Consider the following 22,416-nt stretch of genomic DNA (forward strand, 5'->3'; position numbering starts at 1 on the left):
TAGTGGGTCGCCCCGGCCGGCGAGCTGGGCGGGGATACTGCGGGCTGACGTAATGTCTCGCTATGCCACGGCGTGTCGTTGATGGTTGTGTTTCGCTTTCGCTTTCGCAGAAATGCCGTTCGCCGACCTCCCGGAGCTCCATCTCCAACCGCAGCCATCTGGCCGACCTGGACGAGGGCGAACTGTTCATGGAGCTGATACGGGACGTGGCCAACGAGCTCGACATCGACGTGCTGTGTCACAAGATACTGGTCAACGTGGGCCTCCTGACGCATGCCGACCGTGGTTCGCTGTTCCTGGTGAACGGACCGCCCTCGGGGAAGTATCTGGTCGCCAAGCTGTTCGACGTAACGCAAAACACTCGTAAGTACTAATTGATGGCACGCCATTAGAGCGACAGCATCTTTCTTTCCCCCTCAGCTCGGGGGCGCTGATCAATCAGACGGTGTGTTGACGGCAGCGACATCAATCTCCCGAGAGTTGAGGAAAGCTTTACAAGGTGTCGAATTTCAAACGTTGAAAAGTTGCAGTTGAGCATGTTTCAAAGAGGTGCTATTTGCTGCAACATTTTTAAACACATATTTTAACAATGATTTATCGGCAACAATCAAACATGAAAGCAAATAAGATACGAAAAAGAAAGTTGGTTCGCTATCTTGTTTGCTTAAATTTAGAGCGATCCTTTCTCGATCAACCTAGCGAAGTAAATAGTATTTTCATGTACATCAAACGCGCTATAGGATGGGTCAATTTCATCTACCAAATGCACAGTGCCGATGTTTCCGATAAGCTTGAAGAGCAGAGCTTCCACTTCATTTCATCCACCTTTGCTTCCATCTTACAGCACTAGACGAAGCCGTCCGGCGCGCCAAACAGGACGAAATCATCATTCCGTTCGGTGTTGGCATTGCCGGTACCGTCGCACAAACGAACGAAACCATCAACATCAAGGAAGCGTACAAGGATCCGCGCTTCAACAGCGAAATCGACCAAAAGACCGGCTACAAAACGAACATCATCCTGTCCATGCCGATCTGCAACTATGAGGGGCAGGTGATTGGGGTGGCGCAGATCATTAACAAAACCAACGGTAAGCCACACTTGGCCACACTTGGTGTGTGAGTCGGATGTGCTATTCATACGTCGTTTATTTTAACAGGATCGCCCGAGTTTACCGAACGGGACGTGGAGATATTCCGTCGCTATCTTACGTTCTGTGGCATTGGCATCCAGAATGCACAGCTGTTTGAAATGTCCGTCCAGGAGTACCGGCGCAATCAGATATTGCTCAATCTGGCCCGCAGCATCTTCTCGGAGCAGAACAACCTGGAGTGCTTGGTGACGAAGATTATGACCGAGGCCCGCGAACTGCTCAAGTGCGAAAGGTGTGCCGTGTTTCTGCTCGATCTCGACTGCGGCGAAGCGGTAAGTGTTGCGTCATTCAGGGAGCTTTCAAGCGGCGAGCTGCTAGACGACCCGGTAATAGCAATGCATGGTACCTAATCTGGTCTGAATTTTGCTCGCCATTCGCTTCACCGTACGCGTATGTTTGGGCTTTCCTTTCCCACCTTTGTACCCTCCCACAAAATCACACAAATTCTACGATTTCTACGCTCCAAACCCAAGTGTGCATGTTTAGATGACGACTGCAATCGAAACACGTTGAAGGTAATCGCGTTTGCCAAAATAGAAAAGCATTCGCTTTTTAGAGTGTGTGTGTGCCACTAGTATGTCACCGAGGGACGGTGCGTTCACTGTATCGATTTGCGTGTGTAAATACGTTACCTGGTGCGTGCCCGTCTGACAAACCACGTGCCAAAAGCAATCGATCCAAACAAAAAGGGAAACTCCACCATTACAGAGCTTTCAAAGTGATCAATTATTTTGACAGCTGTCAGAAAAAACGCACTACACTCCACGCGCTTGGCTATGCGCGCCAAAGCAGGCCGTGCTAGTAGTACACGCAACTAGCAGCATACGCAACACAGCGCAACTGATCCAATGTTTGGCAGCACAAATGTGACGCTTCTATAAAAACGCACGCGTAAGCACGATGTAGATGATGTTGGTCATCCCAAACAGTATTCCATTGCCACACTTGGCGGTAATCGGGCACGATAAAACACACACCGGTAGTCACGTACGCACGCATTGCAATGTTGTTTATTGAGGGGGGAGGGAGTATTTGCGCTTTGCTGACGTGCAAAAGAATCAATATTAAGGTACGAATGCAAAAAAAAAAACTCACAGGGACGTCATTCGGGGTGAAGGCTCTTTTGTTAATTAGAGTTTTCCGTGTTGTTTTTCGGGTACGATGAACACGGCAAGATTCATGATAACGCGCACGATAACACGCATTTTGCCTCGCGAGCACGAACACGTAGGAAATGCTTTGCTCACACTTTCGATTTCATCATGGTGGTCAGCAGGCATGAAACTCGCTATCTGCCGACGGTTTATCGAGGAGCGTCCCACGAAGACTAGAAAGAACGGCAAAATGTGGGCGCGCTGTGAAACAGAAAGCAAGCGATATAAACTAGACTTCTTTAAGACTTCTCTTACCCCATCAAGAGCGGAGAATTATTTATATTGATTGTGCTGACAGCAACTTCTCGAATGGGTTAGTGTTCGAGTAGCACATTAGCCCCCCAGAGCAACCCCTGGGACATTGTCACGCAATGGGGGTGGATATAGGTCTCGAACTGAGAATGAGAAGTATAGCCTGAGAGCGTCACATCGGTAGAATAAAGTATGAGCAGTGAGCCAGCACGCAACGCGCCAATGTCTCGTAAAATATTATTTCCTCTTTTTCTTTCCTTCTACGAAATGAAACTGGTTTTCAGAAGTCGTTAGATATTGTGCTTGGCCAGCAAGCTTAGCGTTTTCGGAGGTATGTGACCTTCATAAGTAACGAAGGCATCATGATGGGTATCGTAAGGGAATAGCAGTTACTGCAGAAAGGTATGGGAACATCGAAAACTTTATTAAAAATGTAAATGGATCGCTAGGAGGGTATAGTTAACATGTGTTGCTTTACTTTGTATTTCAAACTTCATCCTGCAACAGAGTGGCACCCCGTATGATAACAACCTAAGGCAAGCTAATTAGAATGCTTAAGCGCATTGATTCAAGCGCTTATCTTATCGCCGAATAAATCAAATCACATCCACATCATCTGCCATTTCCCAGCACACCTGAGCCTTGCGTGTGGTTAGAGGGTGTGATTGAATAAAGCGCTCTGCTTGCGTCATGCCTGCAGGATATGAAATCTCATTTTAGGGAAATTGATAAGCATGCACCATGCCATGCCGCGGTAACGCTTGCCTACCTTCTGCTTCGTTCATTTTGTGACCTGCTATTTTCGATATTGATAAAACGGAGAAGAGAGCGGTGCGGTAGCGGGCTGGTTTGTGTTAATAATGATAAAAAAGAAAACAGTGAAACGAACACGAAGCACATCCTGCCGTGTTCAATTATTCTGCAGTGCACGCAGCCATTGAACAAGAATAATATGCAGGCTCAAATGAAATCGAATCGTAATTAAGAGCGCCGAATGGGAAATGATTATTATTTTACTTTCAATTACCGTACGATAAAGCCAATGCGCAGTGTTCGTTTGGATTAATGTGTAAATGTACTTTTGCTTTTCGTGTCTCTTTTTTCACTCAAATATTGCTGTTCAAATTCAGACTCAATATTGACTCAAAAAGCATTTCTAGGAATTATTTTTATTTCATACAACAATGCTCTTCAGCAATGGAGCAGCCTGGTCATTTGTAGATTACCGCATCCATTCACAATGGCATACCAGGCGCACCAAATTAGGCACATATTTTTCTTCTACTGCTTTGAACACAAACCTAGAAAAGCGTGTTTGTCAGTGCTGTAATCATAATCGTGATTGCAATCTGTTTCATTGAAATTCACTCATTTTTATCGTTTTCCACTTTCTTTCCTCATCCGCATCGTTTCCGCACTCTGCATCCCGTCCGTCCGTCCGTCCGTCCGCCCGTGCAATGCTGATGGAAACGAACGAAATGACGGACGAAACCCTTGCCTCATGCCACCCCTAGAACCATCTCGAGCGGATATTGGAACGGCCGGAGAGAACTCATCAAACCGTTTCGCGCCGCACCAGCCACAACGTGGACGTGGAGGATGTGCTCCAGCAGCAGGTTTGTTCATTTGACCTTCTTCCCATACTCGTCGCAATTTCCATCATTGCGCTTTCAACTGTGTTTCGCTTCGCTAGAACGTTTCCATTTAAAATTTATTTGCTCACCCCGATTGATGTCCGAAATCGGGGGTGTTTTCCACTGCTGCAATCAAGGCTCAATCAAACCAAGCGAGTGGCAGCGAGCCTTCGTTTGAAATAAAAATGAGAAAAAAGCAGAAATAAAGTAAAAGCACCGAAAATTCCAAACGGCTGTAAAAAATAACAACCAGGCAAGGAAAAAGAAAATGAAATGGAAACGTTCAAGCAGATGGAAGAAAGATGATGAATTTCAACATCCCCTGCACGATGGGATTGAACGGATTCTCACCGTGATTCACCGTGTTTTGTTGTTGTTGTTGATTGTTATTTTCCTTGAATGTACTCGCCAGAACACGATCTCGACCCGGTTCACGATGATATTCGAGCTGGGCAGCAGTCATCAATCATCGGCCAATATACTGCGACCGTCCGTGAGCGACCTGAACAGCTCCATGCTGGCCCAGATAGCGGAGTATGTGGCTGCGACGGGCGAAACGCTCAACATTAGCGACGTGCTCGAGTGGCTAAAGGATAAGTCGATCTGCCAGCGGCAAACGGTCGTACAGCAGGCCCCGGCAGCGGACGGTACGGTCGCTACGACCGACAGCTTCGACGAGACGCACAGTGTTAAATCGATACTGTGCATGCCGATCATCAACGGTCAGAAGACGGTCATCGGTGTCGCTCAACTAATTAATAAGGTACATTCGGCAGAGCCAAAAAACACAACCACCGATAGACACTGGCTAGCTTAACCTTGGCCCTAACCAATCCAACCTCTCCTCTACAAACCAACAGCAAAATGATCTACAATTTACCAACTGTGATATCTCCATCTTCGAGGCGTTCGCCATCTTCTGCGGGCTCGGCATCCACAATACGCAGATGTACGAGAGTGCCTGCAAGCTGATGGCCAAGCAGAAGGTCGCCCTCGAGTGTTTGTCGTACCATGCAACCGCTAGTCAGGATCAGACGCTGAAGCTGGTCAACGATACCATCCAATCGGCCGAGGAGTACAAGCTGTATAGTTTTAAGTTCATCGGTAAGTAAGATTTCGTAATCCAGCACCAGCACCACGCAATCGCAACGCTTCGACGGACGCTGGCCGTTTTTGTCTTCCCTAGCACGACTAATTGGATTGCTGGTTCCCAAATACCGACTTTCTAAGACGAGGTCAAGGAGCAGAAATTAGTGAGCCACGGAGGAGGACCCGAAGCGGACAGGAAATCCGATTTATTTACGAACCACACCATACCACCCGGTTCCCTTCTGGGCACCGCAGCGCATAATGATGTAAATTAATATTTTATGCGATTGTAACGGGCGCTTTTTGGGCGCCACAGGTGCGTTGGAATTGTGAAGGGGCCAACCACGGAAAGCATAGAGCGGGAATGGACGCTCGTAATCGAGATGGTTTGTTTCGGTCAGTGGTCATTTAAGGCAGGCTCACACTGCTCAGCTTACAAACGACCGTTTGATGCGTCATCGTTATCGGCCTGGGGGAGAATGAAGCATTGGCCTTTTATTCAGATAAGTTTCGGTCCCGTCTTGGTACCGTCACACTACCCACCAACCTGAGGGAGTCGGGTGTACAAGGAATACTAAATGTTCGTTAAATGAAAATGAACGGATTTCTCAGAACGCGGGTCGATTGATAGCTCAGCTTGCCGGGTTGGCTCGAACCAAGCCGAGTGTATGTGCCTGTTTCCTTGCACTTCCTGCAAGCAGTAGCAACAGGATTGTATGGTTGATGGTGTCCCGGCCTGGTATCAATGCTCTTTGAGCTCTCGGGGGCTAATGGATTTTTAGCGCCCACATTCAACGCTAATTGGAAAAGCACATATCCTCGTTTGCTGCCGTGTCCTTACAATGCTTCTACTGTTCAATCTCCGCGAGATCATCAGCGATGCTGTTCGCATCGTTTTACGTGGCCGTTCTCTTACCGTACTTCGCCGTTGTTCTCGCGCAAGTTGGCATAATTAATGGAACAACCAATGGAAAACGCCATCGCAAAGGACTTCTAGTTTCCCTTTTTTTCGTTTTGCTAGAGCTAGTTTCCCTTTCGATGTATGGCCCCGTTCGGCTATCAAGCACGCCGCTGGAATATGGTTACCAGTGGCTCGTTTGATATCGGTCGTACCGACCGTTCGTGCTTTTGATCGTTGCTTCCATACCGGGCTGGCCAAGCGTATTGCCGGAGTGTTTCCACCCGATCCATGCTAAAGGATTGTTGCGGGAGCCGTTGGCAAATCTTCCAAGTGACGGAAGAATATCTTTCACTCGCGAACCACGCACGGAATGGCATGAAGGGAATTTAATCACGATCACACATTCATCAAGCAACTAGGCGGTGCTGAATTTTTCATGAGCTCCTATCTCACACCCTGCACTCATGCTTTTTATGGGAATCGCTTGGAGGACGTGTACAAGCCACCACCCACCGATGTGGGGTCGATTCGTTTTGCTTTTGCATCGCTCATTCCCGGCGTGGTTTCAAGAAGCAATGCTTTACGATGGGCAGGGGAGTGAGTTTGAATTTCCGCCTCCGAATGTGTGTGTGTGTGTATATGTCGTACGTGTTTTGTACGGCTTTGTGTGATCCGGCTCAGGAATTTGAACTTCGTCTAGAGTGCGTTGGGGCGTTGGGCAACCCAGAGGAAACATAAAAAGAAGTGAAAACAAGTGCTTCCAAATGCAGGCACGCTTGCTGGGCCGGCACTGCCGGCAAACAGATGCTTAGCAACTGTCACGTCGCATATAAATATATATTTTTTCGAGTGCCCGCTCCAGTGGATATGATATATTGTTTTATCTTCCTAATATCCTCGGGCGTGAGGGATCAAATGCTGAATAGCTTAGCGCTGTGCGTTGAGAGTGTCTTTGTTTGCTATTTTTATTGTATCTATATTATTGTTGTATCATTTAAACTTCATTAAACCTCTCTTCAAAGACAAAAATATAGAAAGAAAGAGAGACGAAATAAGAGAGATTATTATAATAATTATTATTATTAGACTGCACTAATAGCAAGTAACAGTCATAAAGGAATAATTATTATTTATTAAACGATAAAACTAAATCCACAAGAAGTAGGGAAAGATTTTGGAACCGTTTTCTTGCAAGGCAGATTTAGAAAAAAAAACTGGTGCTCTGATAGAAAAGGTTCCATAATAAAAGAAGAACAATAATACACCGAATAAAATAAACGGTTTACCATTTTTGGTATGCTTCTGGTGCTTCACGGTGGTGTTTGTTTTGAAACCTAAGAGCGAATAATAACAAAATTTTAGACAGAAACCCTGATGTACTATAATTCAGTTAATATCTCGGATTATGAGAGTGGGTTTTTTTATGTTTGAGCAGATAATTGCCTGGAATGTGTGTGCTTGTGTTTGAACATATAATGAAAGGTTATTGGATGGATTAATGTTGGATGGATGATTGATATTCAATTATAATAATGTGCTTCGATTTGTATACAATTGTAGCAGTGTATGAAACATTAAACATATAAAAAAGTCTTTTGTTAAAAAGTAGGATCTCTTCAATTGTATAAAACATCATCGCTCTTGTTCCCAGCGACGAGAAAAACAACTTTTTAGAAAACCTGGATCTTGGACAATCTCGCTCAAATAAAATAATTTACAGCGAAACAAAAACAATCATCACAAAAACTAAAACAAAAACACGTATGCAAAACACATACTATTTTCTTTAACCGCTCTATTTTTTTTGCTTTCAATCTGCCTTTACAGACTTCGATCTCGACGACGATGATACATGCCGGGCAGCGGTGCGGATGTTTCTGCAATGCAATCTGGTTCAGCAATTTCACATTCCCTACGACGTAAGTGGCAGTTTTATAGGGTTCCAACTCCGGGTGGATGGGTGCGTGTGTTTTCTTTTTTTTTTTGTACTCTCCACACCTCTCTTATGCCTTTTCGATCGGCTCAAGACAATCCAATCGTTTGAGCCGAAGCGCTTCGCCCGTATGAGGTAGAGGGCATGAATTTATGTGCCCCGGTAAAATACGATTACGAGCTTGCGAGCTCGCCACTCACACACACATACGCACAAACACTGGTCAGTTCGTTGGATGGGTTGGGCCAAACGGTTTGATATTGCAAGTCCGGCCCACTTCGTCCTCGCTCGAAAGCTGATTAGAGTCATCGTAAATCTCCATTCGCTTGGGCAGCGCCGAAAAGTGGATCTTCGCTTAGAACAGATGGGAATAAAAGGGCAGGGGACAAGGGAGTGTTTTTTTTTTGGCGATTCGTTATCCCGAGATCAAGGCTCTGGACAATGTCACGTGAACGAACCAGGCGCACATGCTCTAAACGCGCTTGCCCTTCCCATACTTTCCCTTTTTAATTACATTCTATCCTGTGCGACCCATCGCTGACGAGCCGCTATCCAGAACGAAGCCCGAGCTTTGTACCGGCCATTTCAAAAGCCCTTGCACAAACACACACACTCTATCATACATACGACCGGTGACATGGTAACGTGGTTTTTGTGCGCCCCTGTTGTTGCAGGTCCTGTGCCGCTGGATACTGAGCGTGCGGAAGAACTACCGTCCAGTGAAGTATCACAACTGGCGCCACGCACTGAACGTGGCCCAGACCATGTTTGCGATGATGAAAACCGGCAAGATGGAACGCTTCATGACGGATCTGGAAATTCTCGGCCTGCTCGTCGCCTGCCTCTGCCACGATCTGGACCACCGGGGCACGAACAACGCATTTCAATCGAAAACCGACAGTCCGCTGGCCATCCTGTACACGACCAGCACGATGGAGCATCACCATTTCGATCAGTGCGTCATGATACTAAATTCCGAGGGTAACAACATTTTCCAGGTGAGTGGTACCGTTTGGTTCGGGGGGGGGGGCTGGACGGCTATTTGGTCCGTCTATGGGATCGATTCTGCATTGTTGGTCAAATCTCTTTCCGGTCCAGTTGTGTGCACGTGCGTAATACGTTTGGAAATTTGTTTTTCCAATTAGAGGAAGGCTTTGGGGACTTTTCTTTCGCTCGCCTTACCGCGTCATTCAAATGGAGCCGGTTGGGAAAAAAAGTGAGCCCGGATGTAGCTTGGTGTAATGTACAAGTTGTAAAACAATACATTTTTTGCATATTGATTGAAAATGCATCCTCAAAGTATCAAAGTAAAGTTGAACCAAATTGTGTCTATATCGTAAATAGTGAAAGTATGAATATCATATCGACCATAATGATTGATGTAGGTTTCTTTTGATTGAAGTGTTGATATTAGTCGAATTACTTGTATTATTAGTTAAATATAGTTCGTTTTTAGTATGTGATATTTATCACTCCAACCTCTTTCTTGTGATATGAGTGCATATTCATTGATTATTTTTAGAATTCTTAAATGCTACTTATTTATAATTTATAATTTAATAATTAGCAGTCTTATGATTGTACTGTATTCAATTTGATATAGCTTTTTCGTACAATGCGAATGAACAACTTAAACATTATCCAAATAAGGGTTTACGATTTGTTATAGGCTGTAATTGGCAAGTCACAAAATGTCCAGTGTTGAATTCTAAATTTATCATAAAATTGAAACATAAAACATATTTTATGTCAACTATGAAACAAATCGACAAGAGGTTAGAATCATACCGTCAAGTACCTGCCCGTTAGATCAGAATCGTTCAACCCGGAACCTGTTTTCCTTATCTACAATTTGCAAGCAAATTATGGCTCCAGTTTATTACACCCATAGTAGGTTTTTAATTTTTGTTGTTACGAAACACCATCCCGCACCAACTGCTGTTTTGCTTGCTTTTCTCATGCGCAAAAAAAAACTCATGAATACGGAAGCAGGATGGTTAAACACATCAAAAATCGATATAATTCGTTTGAAATTGGTGACAGAATATTGGTACTGGGGCGGAACGAGAACGCATTCCATCGGAACAGCTTCGTTACCGATCGTTGAGACGTATATGTGTAGTATGCTAGTCGACCTATACGCCCCAGACCTCATACGGAGGGGTTAAAAATGAAGGAATAAGAAATCGTTTGCCTGTCTGTTGTAGTCTCATTCTCTCGCTCAACATTTGCCACGACGAAAACGAACCTTCCGGAGGGTGGATCATAAAATTGCAGATATATACGATGGCAAAATGGAAATGCCACATTCATATATTCCAAAAACCCCAGTCTGCTCCGTGTCTGTTCCCTAGCTATGGCATATGTTTAGTGCTATCTTTCTTGCAAAATTATGATTGCAATCGTTTTTTCCTGGCGAACTAAATTCTCTTGCTTTAGCTTCATAAGCTGACTCCAGTAAGCTGTTGTCTTCTGTAGCGGAATTGGTTCTTCCCTTGATGATAACAGGTTTTAGTTATTTTGGCCAGTTTTAACGAAACCCTTTGCTTAAAGTGATGGGTTATGACGCCAGGAGTTGCTTTGTGTTTTCCATTAATTTATGATTTCGGCAATAAGCATGATTGTGAACGGATGGAAAGAACAATGGAAAGGTACACTGTAGATTACTGTGAAGTACAAAAGAATGAATTGATTTTTCTTTTACTTTTCCTCAAAAACAAAAACAGAATGGCTAGCAAAAAGCAATGAAAATAAAAAGTAAAGCAATAACGCCGCTTAAAGCTGTTGTAACGTTCAAAACACTATCAAATGTTTCATGCTTTATAACTGGCGAAGGTGAAACGGTGACATGGTGCATGTGTGACTGAGTGAAGTTTCACACATTCTTTTTAACGCATTCTCTTTCTATGTGTCTGGGTTACGCCATTTTATAACAAAAAAAAATACGGCTCTTTTGCATCCTTTGTTCTTTGTTGAGCGTGTGAAATTGCGATTTTTCTAGCGAATCTTTTCACACTCTACTCCATGTGCCATAGTCTCTGCTTTTGTAAATGTATCTTGCCTTTATCATGGCAACGATGGGTCCAATAATAAAATTAAAAAGCAAAAGAACGTCTAGCACCTAGCTTATAGTAGAGCTACCCCTAATGAGTACTTTTCACACCGGTTTGTGTTGTACTCGTTCGATAGAATTACGCAGGTAGGCCTGTCAATAGACCGCAATGCAGGAAATGCTTTTAATTATTCAACCCAGCAACTACGCACGATCGCTTTACGCTTAGACGAGCCGAACCCTGGCAAGCCTTTAAGTGATAGATCAAACGAAACCCTTTACGACCTATTTTAATGTTTCAACTAACCACTAGGGTAGTGTACAACCGTTGTAAGTGGTCCGCGTTTAACAGTCCCCAGGAATGGAATCGATTCTCTACGCCAAGAAAAAACTAAAACAGATGCAGTAATGGAGCATGTTTGTTTTGAATGTTCCATGGCAGGCACTGTCCCCGGAAGACTTTCGCACGGTGATGAAAGTCGTCGAGACGGCCATCCTGTCGACGGATTTGGCGATGTACTTCAAGAAGCGCAACCAGTTCCTGGAGCTGATCGAGAACGGCGAGTTCGACTGGCAGAGCGAGGAGAAAAAAGAAAGTGAGTAGAATGGTGTCCTTCGCTGTCTTTTATGGTGCATATTAGCTTTAAGAGAGTTTTCCATTTGACCTGCCATACTAATAATGCATATGTTTTTACTACCCTTCTACACACTGTATTCTCCCATCAATCCCTCTATTTCTCTCTCTTCCAACCATAATGCACCCTGAACTTAGTCCTGTGCGGCATGATGATGACGGCATGCGATGTGAGCGCCATTGCGAAACCGTGGGAGGTTCAGCACCGGGTGGCCAAATTAGTGGCGGACGAGTTTTTCGACCAAGGCGATCTGGAGAAGCTACAGCTCAATCAGCAACCCGTGGCGATGATGGATCGGTAATTTGTTTATTTCATTATACGATTGCGTTGCGGTTGTGTTTTGCTTTCAATTTTGGCGAAGGGTTAATGCTGTTACTTGCGGTAAAATCCCCCACAGCGACGTTCGCTCGATCACGGCAGAAGCGGATATGATAAAATATGACCAATAATCCAAGCTAATGAAACAGTTTTCGCTTTCGCAAATCAAAGCACGGTGTTAGTAATGCAAGCGTTCAATTTTCCTCCCCATCGAGCATCGGGTTTGACGCACAGTGTTGATGTGTTTTGTGCTGGCGGTTATTTTTATCATTGTTCTCGGAAACCTCGAGCCCTCTGTCAGTTGGGGAGCTTTCAATTACAAAACAGTCGCACTCTCCCCCCGCAGAGTAGCGCCAAATTTTTGGAACATCGCTGCAGGGCTTAGACGGTAATTGAAAAATAAGCCTTTCTTATCCTCTCTACGTAACTTTCAGCTGATGGAGTTGCCAACCTAAAAATGCCTCTTAGTGGTGTAACTGATGAACGTGTGACCGACTGATGTAAGGATGAAATTGATGTTTTGTGTACCGACAGAATTCAGTTCGTTGAGTGCTGAATGAAGTTTACTGGGTACTTTTAGTAATACTTTGGACATCAGAAGAGTTTAAGAGAACACGTATCAGTTTTGTAAACACGATTTTTTTCTCTCAGTTGACCAGTTTTGAAAGACGAACTTAATAAAATAATAATAAATAAAATAAAAATAAAAAGAGTAGGAATACTGTATCTGAATTACTACTAGTATCTTTTACCTTAACAGCTGTCATATTGAGTTATCCAGTATTCATATGGTCAACTCCCTACTAGCTACTACTAGTATAACTAGCTACTTGAGAAGGTACGGGAATACACCTTATTACTTTTTCCTAATATCGAATCAGCATAAGATAAACATGTCTAATTATAGAGGTGTATTTTTATAGTGTATTTTATACAGTTCCAAAAGATTTGTTTCCTTATCTTGCTTCCCTTGATATTTCATCCCGGAAAGCTAAAAATTCATACCCAATTAAATATTTTACTAGTTTGGCGTGTGGTTTTATATAAAGTATTGACATGATTTCAGCTATTTACTGTCAATTCTCTAAACAAAAAAAAACAGGAAAAAAATGCTAAACGGTAGATAATGGTATTTTTAAAAGCAAGAATATAAGTAAAGAGTAAGTAAGATATTATTTCAACATTAATCCAACTTCTCTAAAGGTATCGTCAACTTTTGATTATTGTTTGGATAAGTGATTATATTTAAAATGAAACCTTTATAAAAGTAAACTTAAGGGAGCAGATAAGAAATTTTCGCTTATTGATTTGTCTCTTGTAATTTTTTTTAAATAACCATTATTTTTAACTAACAGCATTCAACGAACGCTTACTATTGATTTTTTTTAAATTGTTTAATTATTTGCACTATATAATTACGGAGTACAGAATACGGAAAGAGAAATCACATCCATCATGCTTCATAGCACAATAGCTCGATACTAGTGGCGGGAGCTCGGAAACGGACCTTCCCGATTCCGATGCCGTGTTCGGAATCAATTTCGAAGCCGATTCTGATGCTGGGATTGATTCCGATTCCGGAGCAAATTTCGGAGCCGATTCCGGAGTTGATTCCGGAGATGACTCCCGAGCCGATTCAGGAGCCGATTCAGGAGTTGAATTTGGAATCGATTCCGGAATTGGAATAGGTTTCGGAATCAGAATCGGCTCCTGGGAATCGACCTGGGAATCGCAATATGTTTCAGTTACAGAATCAAAATTGACTCCAGGATTGGAATTAGCTCCAGAATGAGAATCAGTTCTTGAATTAAAATAAGAAGTTTCAAAAGCGAAATCAGTCCGGGAATTTCCATGTGAATGGAATGTTTACATTTAAATTTTGATTCTTTGTGGATATCAATACGTAGCATCATTGGATCCAAACGTCTCTTCTTATTGAGAAGACGAAACCGACTCCGATTTCGAAGCCGATTCTTATTTCGGTGCCAATTCAGATTCTAGAGCCCATTTCGATTCCAGAATCAATTCCGATTCCGGAACCGATTGCGATTACTGAACCGATTATGATTCCGTAGCAAATTCCGGAGCCGATTGCGATTATGGAGCCGATTCCGATTCCGGAGCCGATTTCGATTCTGGAGCCAATTCCGGAACCATTTCCGATTTCGGAACTGATTCCAATTCGATTCCGATTCATACTTCACAAACCTAATTGACAGTGCCCAATTGAGGGTTTACGTCGCCCGAAACAAAAATTATGGCGACCGATAATTGATTTGGCTAGGTAAACTTGATAAGTTAACACTAGATTTACGGGCGTCTTTTACATAAATAACTATCTCTACTGATCTACGTCAATTTGACGGGTGGATAAAATTACTTATTTAGATTGGTTAAAATTATGAAAAAAAAACTATTTTATTAAAATTATGAATCGGTTAACATGTTTTGGTTTCCAAAAAAAATTGTCTGCACATTGCTAATTTAATGTAACAGTCGTTATTGTTTTACCGAACACATGCACCGATATCTTTTCGATGCCAGATTTTGACCGATGTCGGCGGGAGTTTCGAAAAATTTGAGAAATAAGTTGATCAGTCATTTCGTTTGAGGTCACTTTATTTAAATAATTCATCAAGATTTATTTTAAATAAAATAAGTGGTTTATATTTCTCTCTTTTCTTTTTGAAAAATGTCACAACTTAACTAAATAAACTAAATGTAATCAACCCATCCGTCAATTTGACTGGTTCCGTAAAGATAGGCATACCTCATATGTATCTCAAAATTTATGGATGAAAATAAAACTTATGCTACAAACTCATAGTATGATTAACAAATTCATGATACATTTACGAAAAGTAAAAATCAAGATTAAACAAAGTGTATTTTTAGTATTTCATTTCAAAGTTTAAATTCCGTCAAATTGACGGGTTCCATGAACCTAGTGTTAAAGTCATGCAAGTTTTTGTTTGATATGGCTGATCAAAATACTTCCTTAGATGAGTTATTGCGTATCGCTCAAATCGAATAAAAATAGCAGAATCAACTGAGTAGTAGTGATTTGGACATAAACACACTTAATCGATAATTTGCACATAAAAATAACAATATTTAGGTTTGCAAAGGTTAGCTGACAAAGGTCGACTATCGTGCAAAAACATGTTAAGAATTTCTTATTTAAATTTAAATTTTTATTTCACTGTCTCTTTATTATATTTCTGTCGTTTGCTCGTTGTTGATGCTGTTGAGGTTTACAATAAAGGCAATTTAGGAGGTTTCATTTAAAACTAATATTGATTCATGTGTAATTTAAAAATCAATTGCTCAAGGAACTGTTTTTTTAAATTACAACCCAAATTTTAAATATATTGCTTGTTTGGGCATTCTTGCTACTGAGCTCTTATTATCACTGATACTGATGTTGTTAGTGATATGCATAAAACCGTATGGTTCAGTTTATTGGTTGATTGGTAGCGATAATCATTGGCAATCGAAACAAAACTTGTAATCTTACAAGAGAAGCTCGTTTAAGAGATAAGTTAAGACAAAAATATTTTCCACACGACCTATGCATACCAATAACATGGAACAGGATGTAAAGAAAGAAGTGTAAAACTCTTATAGAAAACAAAATGTTGTGCTTAATCATGTTGCTCAGATGTTTTAAGGAGTAGAAAGTTGATAGACCACCGCAAAACATTATTAGACCCCTGGGAATATTTTATTTCCAAAGCAACAATCACCGTGCTGTCTTCAAGCCTACAGCTTCCCACTCCGAAAATAGTTTGTCTCGAGTAAATCAACTCCCTCCTACACTTCCCATCAATCGTAAACGGGCTTATTACAGCAGGCCGATGAGTCCTATTCCCTTTTGCCATTGCCCCTCCAGCTGATAATCCATGCGGCACGGTACGGTTGGTGCCAATTGATTGGGAGCTCTACGCGGAACGTAACCAAATTACGCGCAGCATCCGGAGCACCCACCGTCACCACGCTGCGGCCAATCGTACCCGGAGTCCGGCTGAATCTTGCCGAAGCACGTAAAATATTAACGGTGCCCCGAAGATGCCGGGTAACGGCCGAAAGCGTGCGAAACCGTGCCGCCCGTGTCGTCCCAGCGGGCACATAACTTTAATTAACTGCCGGGAGTCGCCGGAAGATAATTTATCCCTGAGCCGCGGCCCGTGACCATGCTCACCACGTCCTGGGGATTGTGGGGAGGAGAAGGGAAGGACATGTGGAGTGGGCTGCATTACGATAGCGTTATCGATACGCCGTACCCTGCAGGGGTGATGCGAACGCCAGTACGGAGCGATCATAAAATCCATCACCATGACGTGCGTAACGCTGGGCGGCCGATGCCGTCGCTGATTCGTGTTGCTATTTATTCCTCCAAGCTTTTCCGTTTTCTGTGCCTTGTTTGTGTGTGCGTGTGTGGTTTGTTTGTGGTGCCGGGCTTACCATTTCATCTCATTGTGTTTCCCACAGCGAGCGCAAGGACGAGCTGCCCAAGATGCAGGTCGGATTCATTGACGTCATCTGTCTGCCGCTGTACAAGGTGCTGACGGAAGCGTTCCCCTGGATCAGCCCACTGTACGAGGGTACGATGGACAACCGACAGCACTGGCACGATCTGGCCGAGAAGGTGGAGATGGGGCTGACCTGGATCGATCACGACACGATCGACAAACCGGTGGAGGAGTTTGCCGGTGAGTTTCTTTGACAGCTTGTGGGTGTGTTGGGTTGGTATATTATTTTAACCTCTTTCTGCGCTCTTTTTTTTCAACTTCAAGCTGGAAAAGAACCGTTAGCCGACATCGAGTTCACGGTAACGACGCTCAACTGTGCCCACCCGGAAGACAAAACCGAAACGACGCCCGTGCACGAGCGGAAGCCACGCTTCAGCAGCCTGCGCAAGACGGGTGCGCTTGGGAAGGCCGTCCGCAACAAGCTCTCCAAATCGGTGCACCACAATGCGCCGGCCACCGGTAGCGAGCGACCATCGTCGATTGTTTCCCAGCCCGGCAGTACCAAGAGCGGCACGGACGACGGCATGCCAACACCGGTCGGTGGCGATCACCCTGTGGTGGCGGCTGGACTGGAGACTAAGGATCACGGCACCGATCAGCACCACGAACAAGCGATGTCGCACTCTGTCCCGGTGACACCGGCCAGCGGGATGCCTCCGACACCGGTGCAGGACGGACCGGCGACACAGCCACCAAAGCATCCCACCAAGCCGGTCAAGAAGCGCTCCAAGCTGTGCATGCTGTTGTGACCCAAGTTTTACACCGACTCGTCGGATGATGCCGGCAGTGGCAGTGGATCAGCCGCCGACAGGGAGAACGCCGTCTAGAGCGTATGTGTGTTTGTGTGTGTGAGAGAGCCGCAACGGTGAAGACGTAAGCCATTTAGCTCAGACGCCGTCCTCCCGGACTTGACCGTATTGTAGCGTTGTTTTTCGTGTTGTAGCGAAGAAAAAAAAACACATTCCGTAAACCAGCGGACCAGTCATGGGAATCTGGAAAGGGGAAGTGACTGGAGAGGAGGTAAAACGAATAATCGGATCGCTTTTTGGTCACGCTGTTTTAGCATACACCATACAAATTTTCGAACAACCCTGTTGATGCGGGGCTGTTTGGACACAAGGCTGTTAGTTCAATGTTGGTTCTTAGTCCTAGTTTTTCCTAGTGTGAAATTTGTAATAGTTACGCTGTAGTTATAAATATGCTCAAAAGAAAATCCCAAAGAGTGTAAGGGCGGTGGACATGTCTGGGAGTGGTTTGCAAAGGAAGGACAAGGAGAGCTTCCCCAGCCGGCCCAACCGGATAGGATACATCTAATGGTCAATTTAGGAAACTTACCATACATAACACCACCAGGCAACGGTAGGACAGTAAATTTGTTCCTGTCCTTACTTGTTATGCAAATGAGAACAGGAAAGAGAATGTGACGTGAAAAAATTGAAGAAAAAAAAAAACATTCACACAACCCAACCTCCCACAGAAACCAATTGGTGTTAGTATCCGTGTGTGAGTGTCTGTTGCACTGTGTTGCATGTTGAATCCCGGGTCAGAGAATGCAAAAACAATCCCCCTCCTCCCTCTCTCCCATCTGAAACAAACATACAAATGAACCGAGCCAGCGGTTTTCGGTCTGACAGGTTCTGGTGGCAGAACGAAAGTCCTAGTCATTAGTGGTCGTTTCTAGCATGCCATGATTTCGTAGATATTAAGCACTCAGTATAAGTGTGTGTGAGAGAGAGAAAGAAAGAGAGAGAGAATGATAAGTACAGAAAGAGAGATAGAGAAAAAAAGCTTACCACATCCTTGGTGTACCGAATTTTTGTCGGTGTATTAGTGATTGTGGTTGCTGTGGCAACACGAATGTGACTGTGGTTCCCTTTTTCCCTGCAGCTTCTCTACCGGTTGTTGTGGGTTTCTGTGTGAAAATTGAGACAGAGAGAGAGAGAGAGAGAGAGAGAGAGAGAGATCGTTTTGCGTTGTTATTCGTTAAGCTACAACAGACCATAGCAGATAGATGTTAGAGTACATTGAAACCAAAGCAAAAGTCGGTGTAGTTTGCTGTGAGCCGCGAAAGAGACAAACTCCAAAATGGTAGAACAAAACATTGTCCATACAAAGCACTGGACGGGAAAGTGTACCACTGCAAAGGTGGAAAACCGTCGCAGGACCAGACCGGCAAGTGATGGTGCGATTATCGCTGGCTTGTAAGTTGGAAAAGCTCGTTGCATGGAATCGTTACGCTGATGAAAGCTTGCCGATAAGAATGTGATGTGGGGAGACGGGCAGCGTAGCGACACCCCGTGCAGCCAACAATCGTCCTTTAATGCAGTCCCACCTAGTGGAATGACACAAGCTCTTGTTTCCCCTAGCAATACTACTAGCTCCGCACATCGCGCTTTATGCACTGGTGCTATTGTTTTGTTTGCAGTTGTTGCGCTTTCTCGTCGTAAGGTTGAAAGCATTTTATGCTAAGAGAGGAACGAAAGGACGAACCAGCAAGGTGGTTGGTGATGCTTTTGTTAGTATTTCTTAGTTTACCATTTTACTTTTCTCGTTTTTGTTCGCATTGTTCGGATGATCTGTTGTACATTTCAGGTTTAAATGCTCGGTTGTGCTCTTTTACGCGAGTGCTACTGATTTTAGTAGAGCTTTTTTAAACGCATTGTGCTAGTAGTTGGGTTTTCTACACGCGAAATAATTCAATCCATTGTGTGGGAGATATGAATGTGAAGTTTGGAGCATGACTGTTAAGAAGAACAAGGTTAAAGTGTACGTTAAATGGTGAATCCAAAGCATCTATTGTTCTTTGTCGCTTGATCGCTCCTGCAAATTATAAAACAATCCACCATGTATCGTTGCGACTGAAATTTGGAGACGTTTTGAAGCAATTGTATAGTTGATCTAGGATCTTCTTAGTAAAAAAATACAGGCATGCCGAAAGCATCAAACATGTTAGTAGCAAGAAAGAAAAAAACATGTTGCTACCCTCCCAAAGATGGTTTGTTAGAAAGTTTTTCAGCTGGCTTAGCAGATGATGGTGCTGATAGAAAAATCAATCTAAACCGTATGAAACGGCATGCTAAACAAATCAGTAATTATTAAATGCGCGGAAAATAGTACACTTTGCATGTTCCAGTAATAATTAGCTGCTAAAAGAACAAAAACAAAACAAAAAAACAAATACCGTGTCTTTGATGGTTAGAAACATTTTTGTGATTATATATCGATATACTTTTTTGTGATGCAGCAAACTTCAGTCCATGCATGGAGACAAGAGCGTACGAAAGGGTACGAAACACTCCTATCGGCGAAAGGCAAGAGCAATGGAGCGAAAGAGAGAAGAAGAAATATTGTAAGCACTGAATAATATGGGGGAGATTTATTTTATTTCAAAACATCCGAACATATTTTATATAAAAACTCTTTCTCTTCTCTGGCACAACAACCGTTGTCGGTCAAGGCCTGCCTGAACTACACGTGAGCTTACCCATGGCATGATAATCAGTCCTACGTATAGGAGCACGGTTCATTCGGGGCTTGAACCCATGACGGGCATGTTGTTAAAGTCGTAAAATTTAACGATTGGACCAAAATAAAAACAAATCACATCCGTCTAACTTTAACCGTGATCGCCAAAAAATGACCGATCAAAGAACAACTGTTCTGGGATCTGTAATATCTTGGCATTATTAGACAAGAATCAGAGCATCGAAAGATAGACCAGTTCCGAATAGCCGGCGTCCCAAAGCGACAAGGAGCTCCAAATGTTGTTGAAAATGAAGACCGAGGGAAAAGTCGCTACATCGCTCCGTTCGCTTGGTCGGGAGGTCGATGCAATCGGCCCAACAGTGAAATAGTACCTGGGAAACATGACCAAACATATCAAGAATCAGAAATCGCGTTCACTAACTTCGCTGAAGCTGACAATGACGCCAAAACTCAATGCGATTATTTAAGGAGAATTTTGGCAGAGTTTTGATATGACACTCTAGTCCGCGATCCGGTCCAACATCACAGCTGTGTCCCATCGCCATTTTCTGTTCTAACATGATGCAAAAGATCTATTGTAACAATTTTGTTGCGAAAAATGAGAAGGAACATCGAAGGTGGACAGGGTCAAGCCCTACTTATTGCTCGCAAAATTATTAAAATATGGTGCACACTCAAATTGTTAAGCGTGGTTAGAAAACTATCTAATAAACCATTGGATTAAAGTAAAAATTGGAACAAATTTTTCTGACCCTTGCTGTAACTTTTCTGGTGTTACATTTGAGTACATCTGAACCCACGGATATTTTTTTATGTAACATTTTAGGCCGCGTGGTCAATGTGTCAAGCACGTCGATGTGACATGGCCCAGTCAACAATTATTCTCCAGGATGCTTGGTCCCTGCCTGCAGCCTCCCATCCATGCAGACACCCGAACTCCAACTGATCTTGCTTCACCTGGTCGAGCCATCGAGTTCGCTGTGCTCCCCTGCGCCTTATGCCGAACTTGAGATCGCTGTCGAACACCTTCTTGGTGGGGCATGAGTCCGGCATCCTCATGCCATGCCCCAGCCATCGTATTCTGCCAGCCTTTGCCACCGTCAGGATGCTCGGTTCGCCGTACAGCTCAGCAAGCTCGTGGTTCATTCTTCTCCTCCACGCTCCATACTCGAACACACCGCCAAAGATGGTCCGGAGGATGCGTCGCTCAAACACGCCCAGAGCGTTTGCATCCTCTGCTCGGGTGGTCCAGGACTCGTGTCCATAGAGGACTACCGGGCAAATCAATGTGCGATATATCTCACATTTCGTGCGGGCTTCAAGTCTTCTGGATCTCAGCAGTCGGTGAAGCCCATCGTATGCCCGATTCCCCTGAACAATGCGTCTCCGGATTTCGCTGCTGATGTCGTTGTCCGAAGTAACGACCGTCCCAAGATAGCAAAACTCCTTTATTACCTCGAGATTGTCGCCGTCAATCAATACACTGCTTCCCAGATGGTCTGAGTCACCGGCAAGCAGGTACTTCGCCTTCGTCGCATTGATTCTCAATCCAATTCTTGCTGCATCGCGTTTGAGTCGGGTGTACGCCTCACACACCTTCGCTGTTGTCTTGCCGATGATGTCGATGTCATCCACAAAGCCAAGAAATTGGAGAGACCGGTAGAGGATCGTGCCGAATGACATCTTCCAGAGCGATGTAAAAGAGCAGACAGGAGAGTCCATCACCTTGTCTCAGACCTCTGTGAGATTCGAACGATTCCGACGTCAAGTTCGACACTCTCACCTTGCACTGCAGCCCTGTTCATGGTGGCCTCTAACAGCCGGATCCACTCTTTTTTCCATAGTTTATTCCATAGACACCATAGACCGGAATGAACTATGGAAAAAAGAGTTGATCCGACTGTTAGAGGCCACCATGAACGGGGTGCAGTGCAAGGTGAGAGTGTCGAACTTGACGTCGGAATCGATCGAATCTCACAAAGGTCTGAGGCTAGGTGACGGACTCTCCTGTCTGCTCTTCAACATTGCCCTGGAAGGTGTCATTCGAAGCGCGGGGTGAGACAACGACATCCGTGGCACAATGCTCTACCGGTTTCTCCATTTTCTTGGCTTCGCAGGTGACATCGGCAAGACGTGCATACGATGGGCTTCACCGACTGCTGAAAACCAAAAGACTTCGAGACCGCACGAAATATGAGATATATCGCACATTATCGAGTTTGGAGGAGAAGGACGAACCACGAGCTTGCTGAGTTGTACGGCGAACCAAGCATCCTG

The 22,416-nt window shown here is 44.0% G+C and overlaps 1 protein-coding gene across 10 annotated transcripts in view; it reads left to right on the plus strand.

The window, feature by feature from the left end:
• Positions 1-20,017, plus strand: part of LOC120893912 (cGMP-specific 3',5'-cyclic phosphodiesterase) — a 53,291-nt gene extending 33,274 nt beyond the window's left edge. For all 10 annotated transcript variants that reach the window (XM_040296126.1, XM_040296130.1, XM_040296133.1 and 7 more), the window contains 12 exons: positions 111-363; positions 845-1,090; positions 1,160-1,425; positions 4,074-4,175; positions 4,606-4,956; positions 5,054-5,297; positions 8,011-8,102; positions 8,791-9,114; positions 11,611-11,764; positions 11,941-12,100; positions 16,613-16,833; positions 16,918-20,017. In XM_040296126.1, the coding sequence (XP_040152060.1) occupies positions 111-363; positions 845-1,090; positions 1,160-1,425; positions 4,074-4,175; positions 4,606-4,956; positions 5,054-5,297; positions 8,011-8,102; positions 8,791-9,114; positions 11,611-11,764; positions 11,941-12,100; positions 16,613-16,833; positions 16,918-17,402 (2,898 nt within the window). In that variant the 3' untranslated portion in view covers positions 17,403-20,017. The remainder of the gene's footprint in view (positions 1-110; positions 364-844; positions 1,091-1,159; positions 1,426-4,073; positions 4,176-4,605; positions 4,957-5,053; positions 5,298-8,010; positions 8,103-8,790; positions 9,115-11,610; positions 11,765-11,940; positions 12,101-16,612; positions 16,834-16,917) is intronic.
• The last annotated feature ends 2,399 nt before the right edge of the window (positions 20,018-22,416 follow it).

Source organism: Anopheles arabiensis, chromosome 2 (genome assembly GCF_016920715.1).
Source record: "Anopheles arabiensis isolate DONGOLA chromosome 2, AaraD3, whole genome shotgun sequence".
Lineage (NCBI taxonomy): Eukaryota > Metazoa > Arthropoda > Insecta > Diptera > Culicidae > Anopheles > Anopheles arabiensis.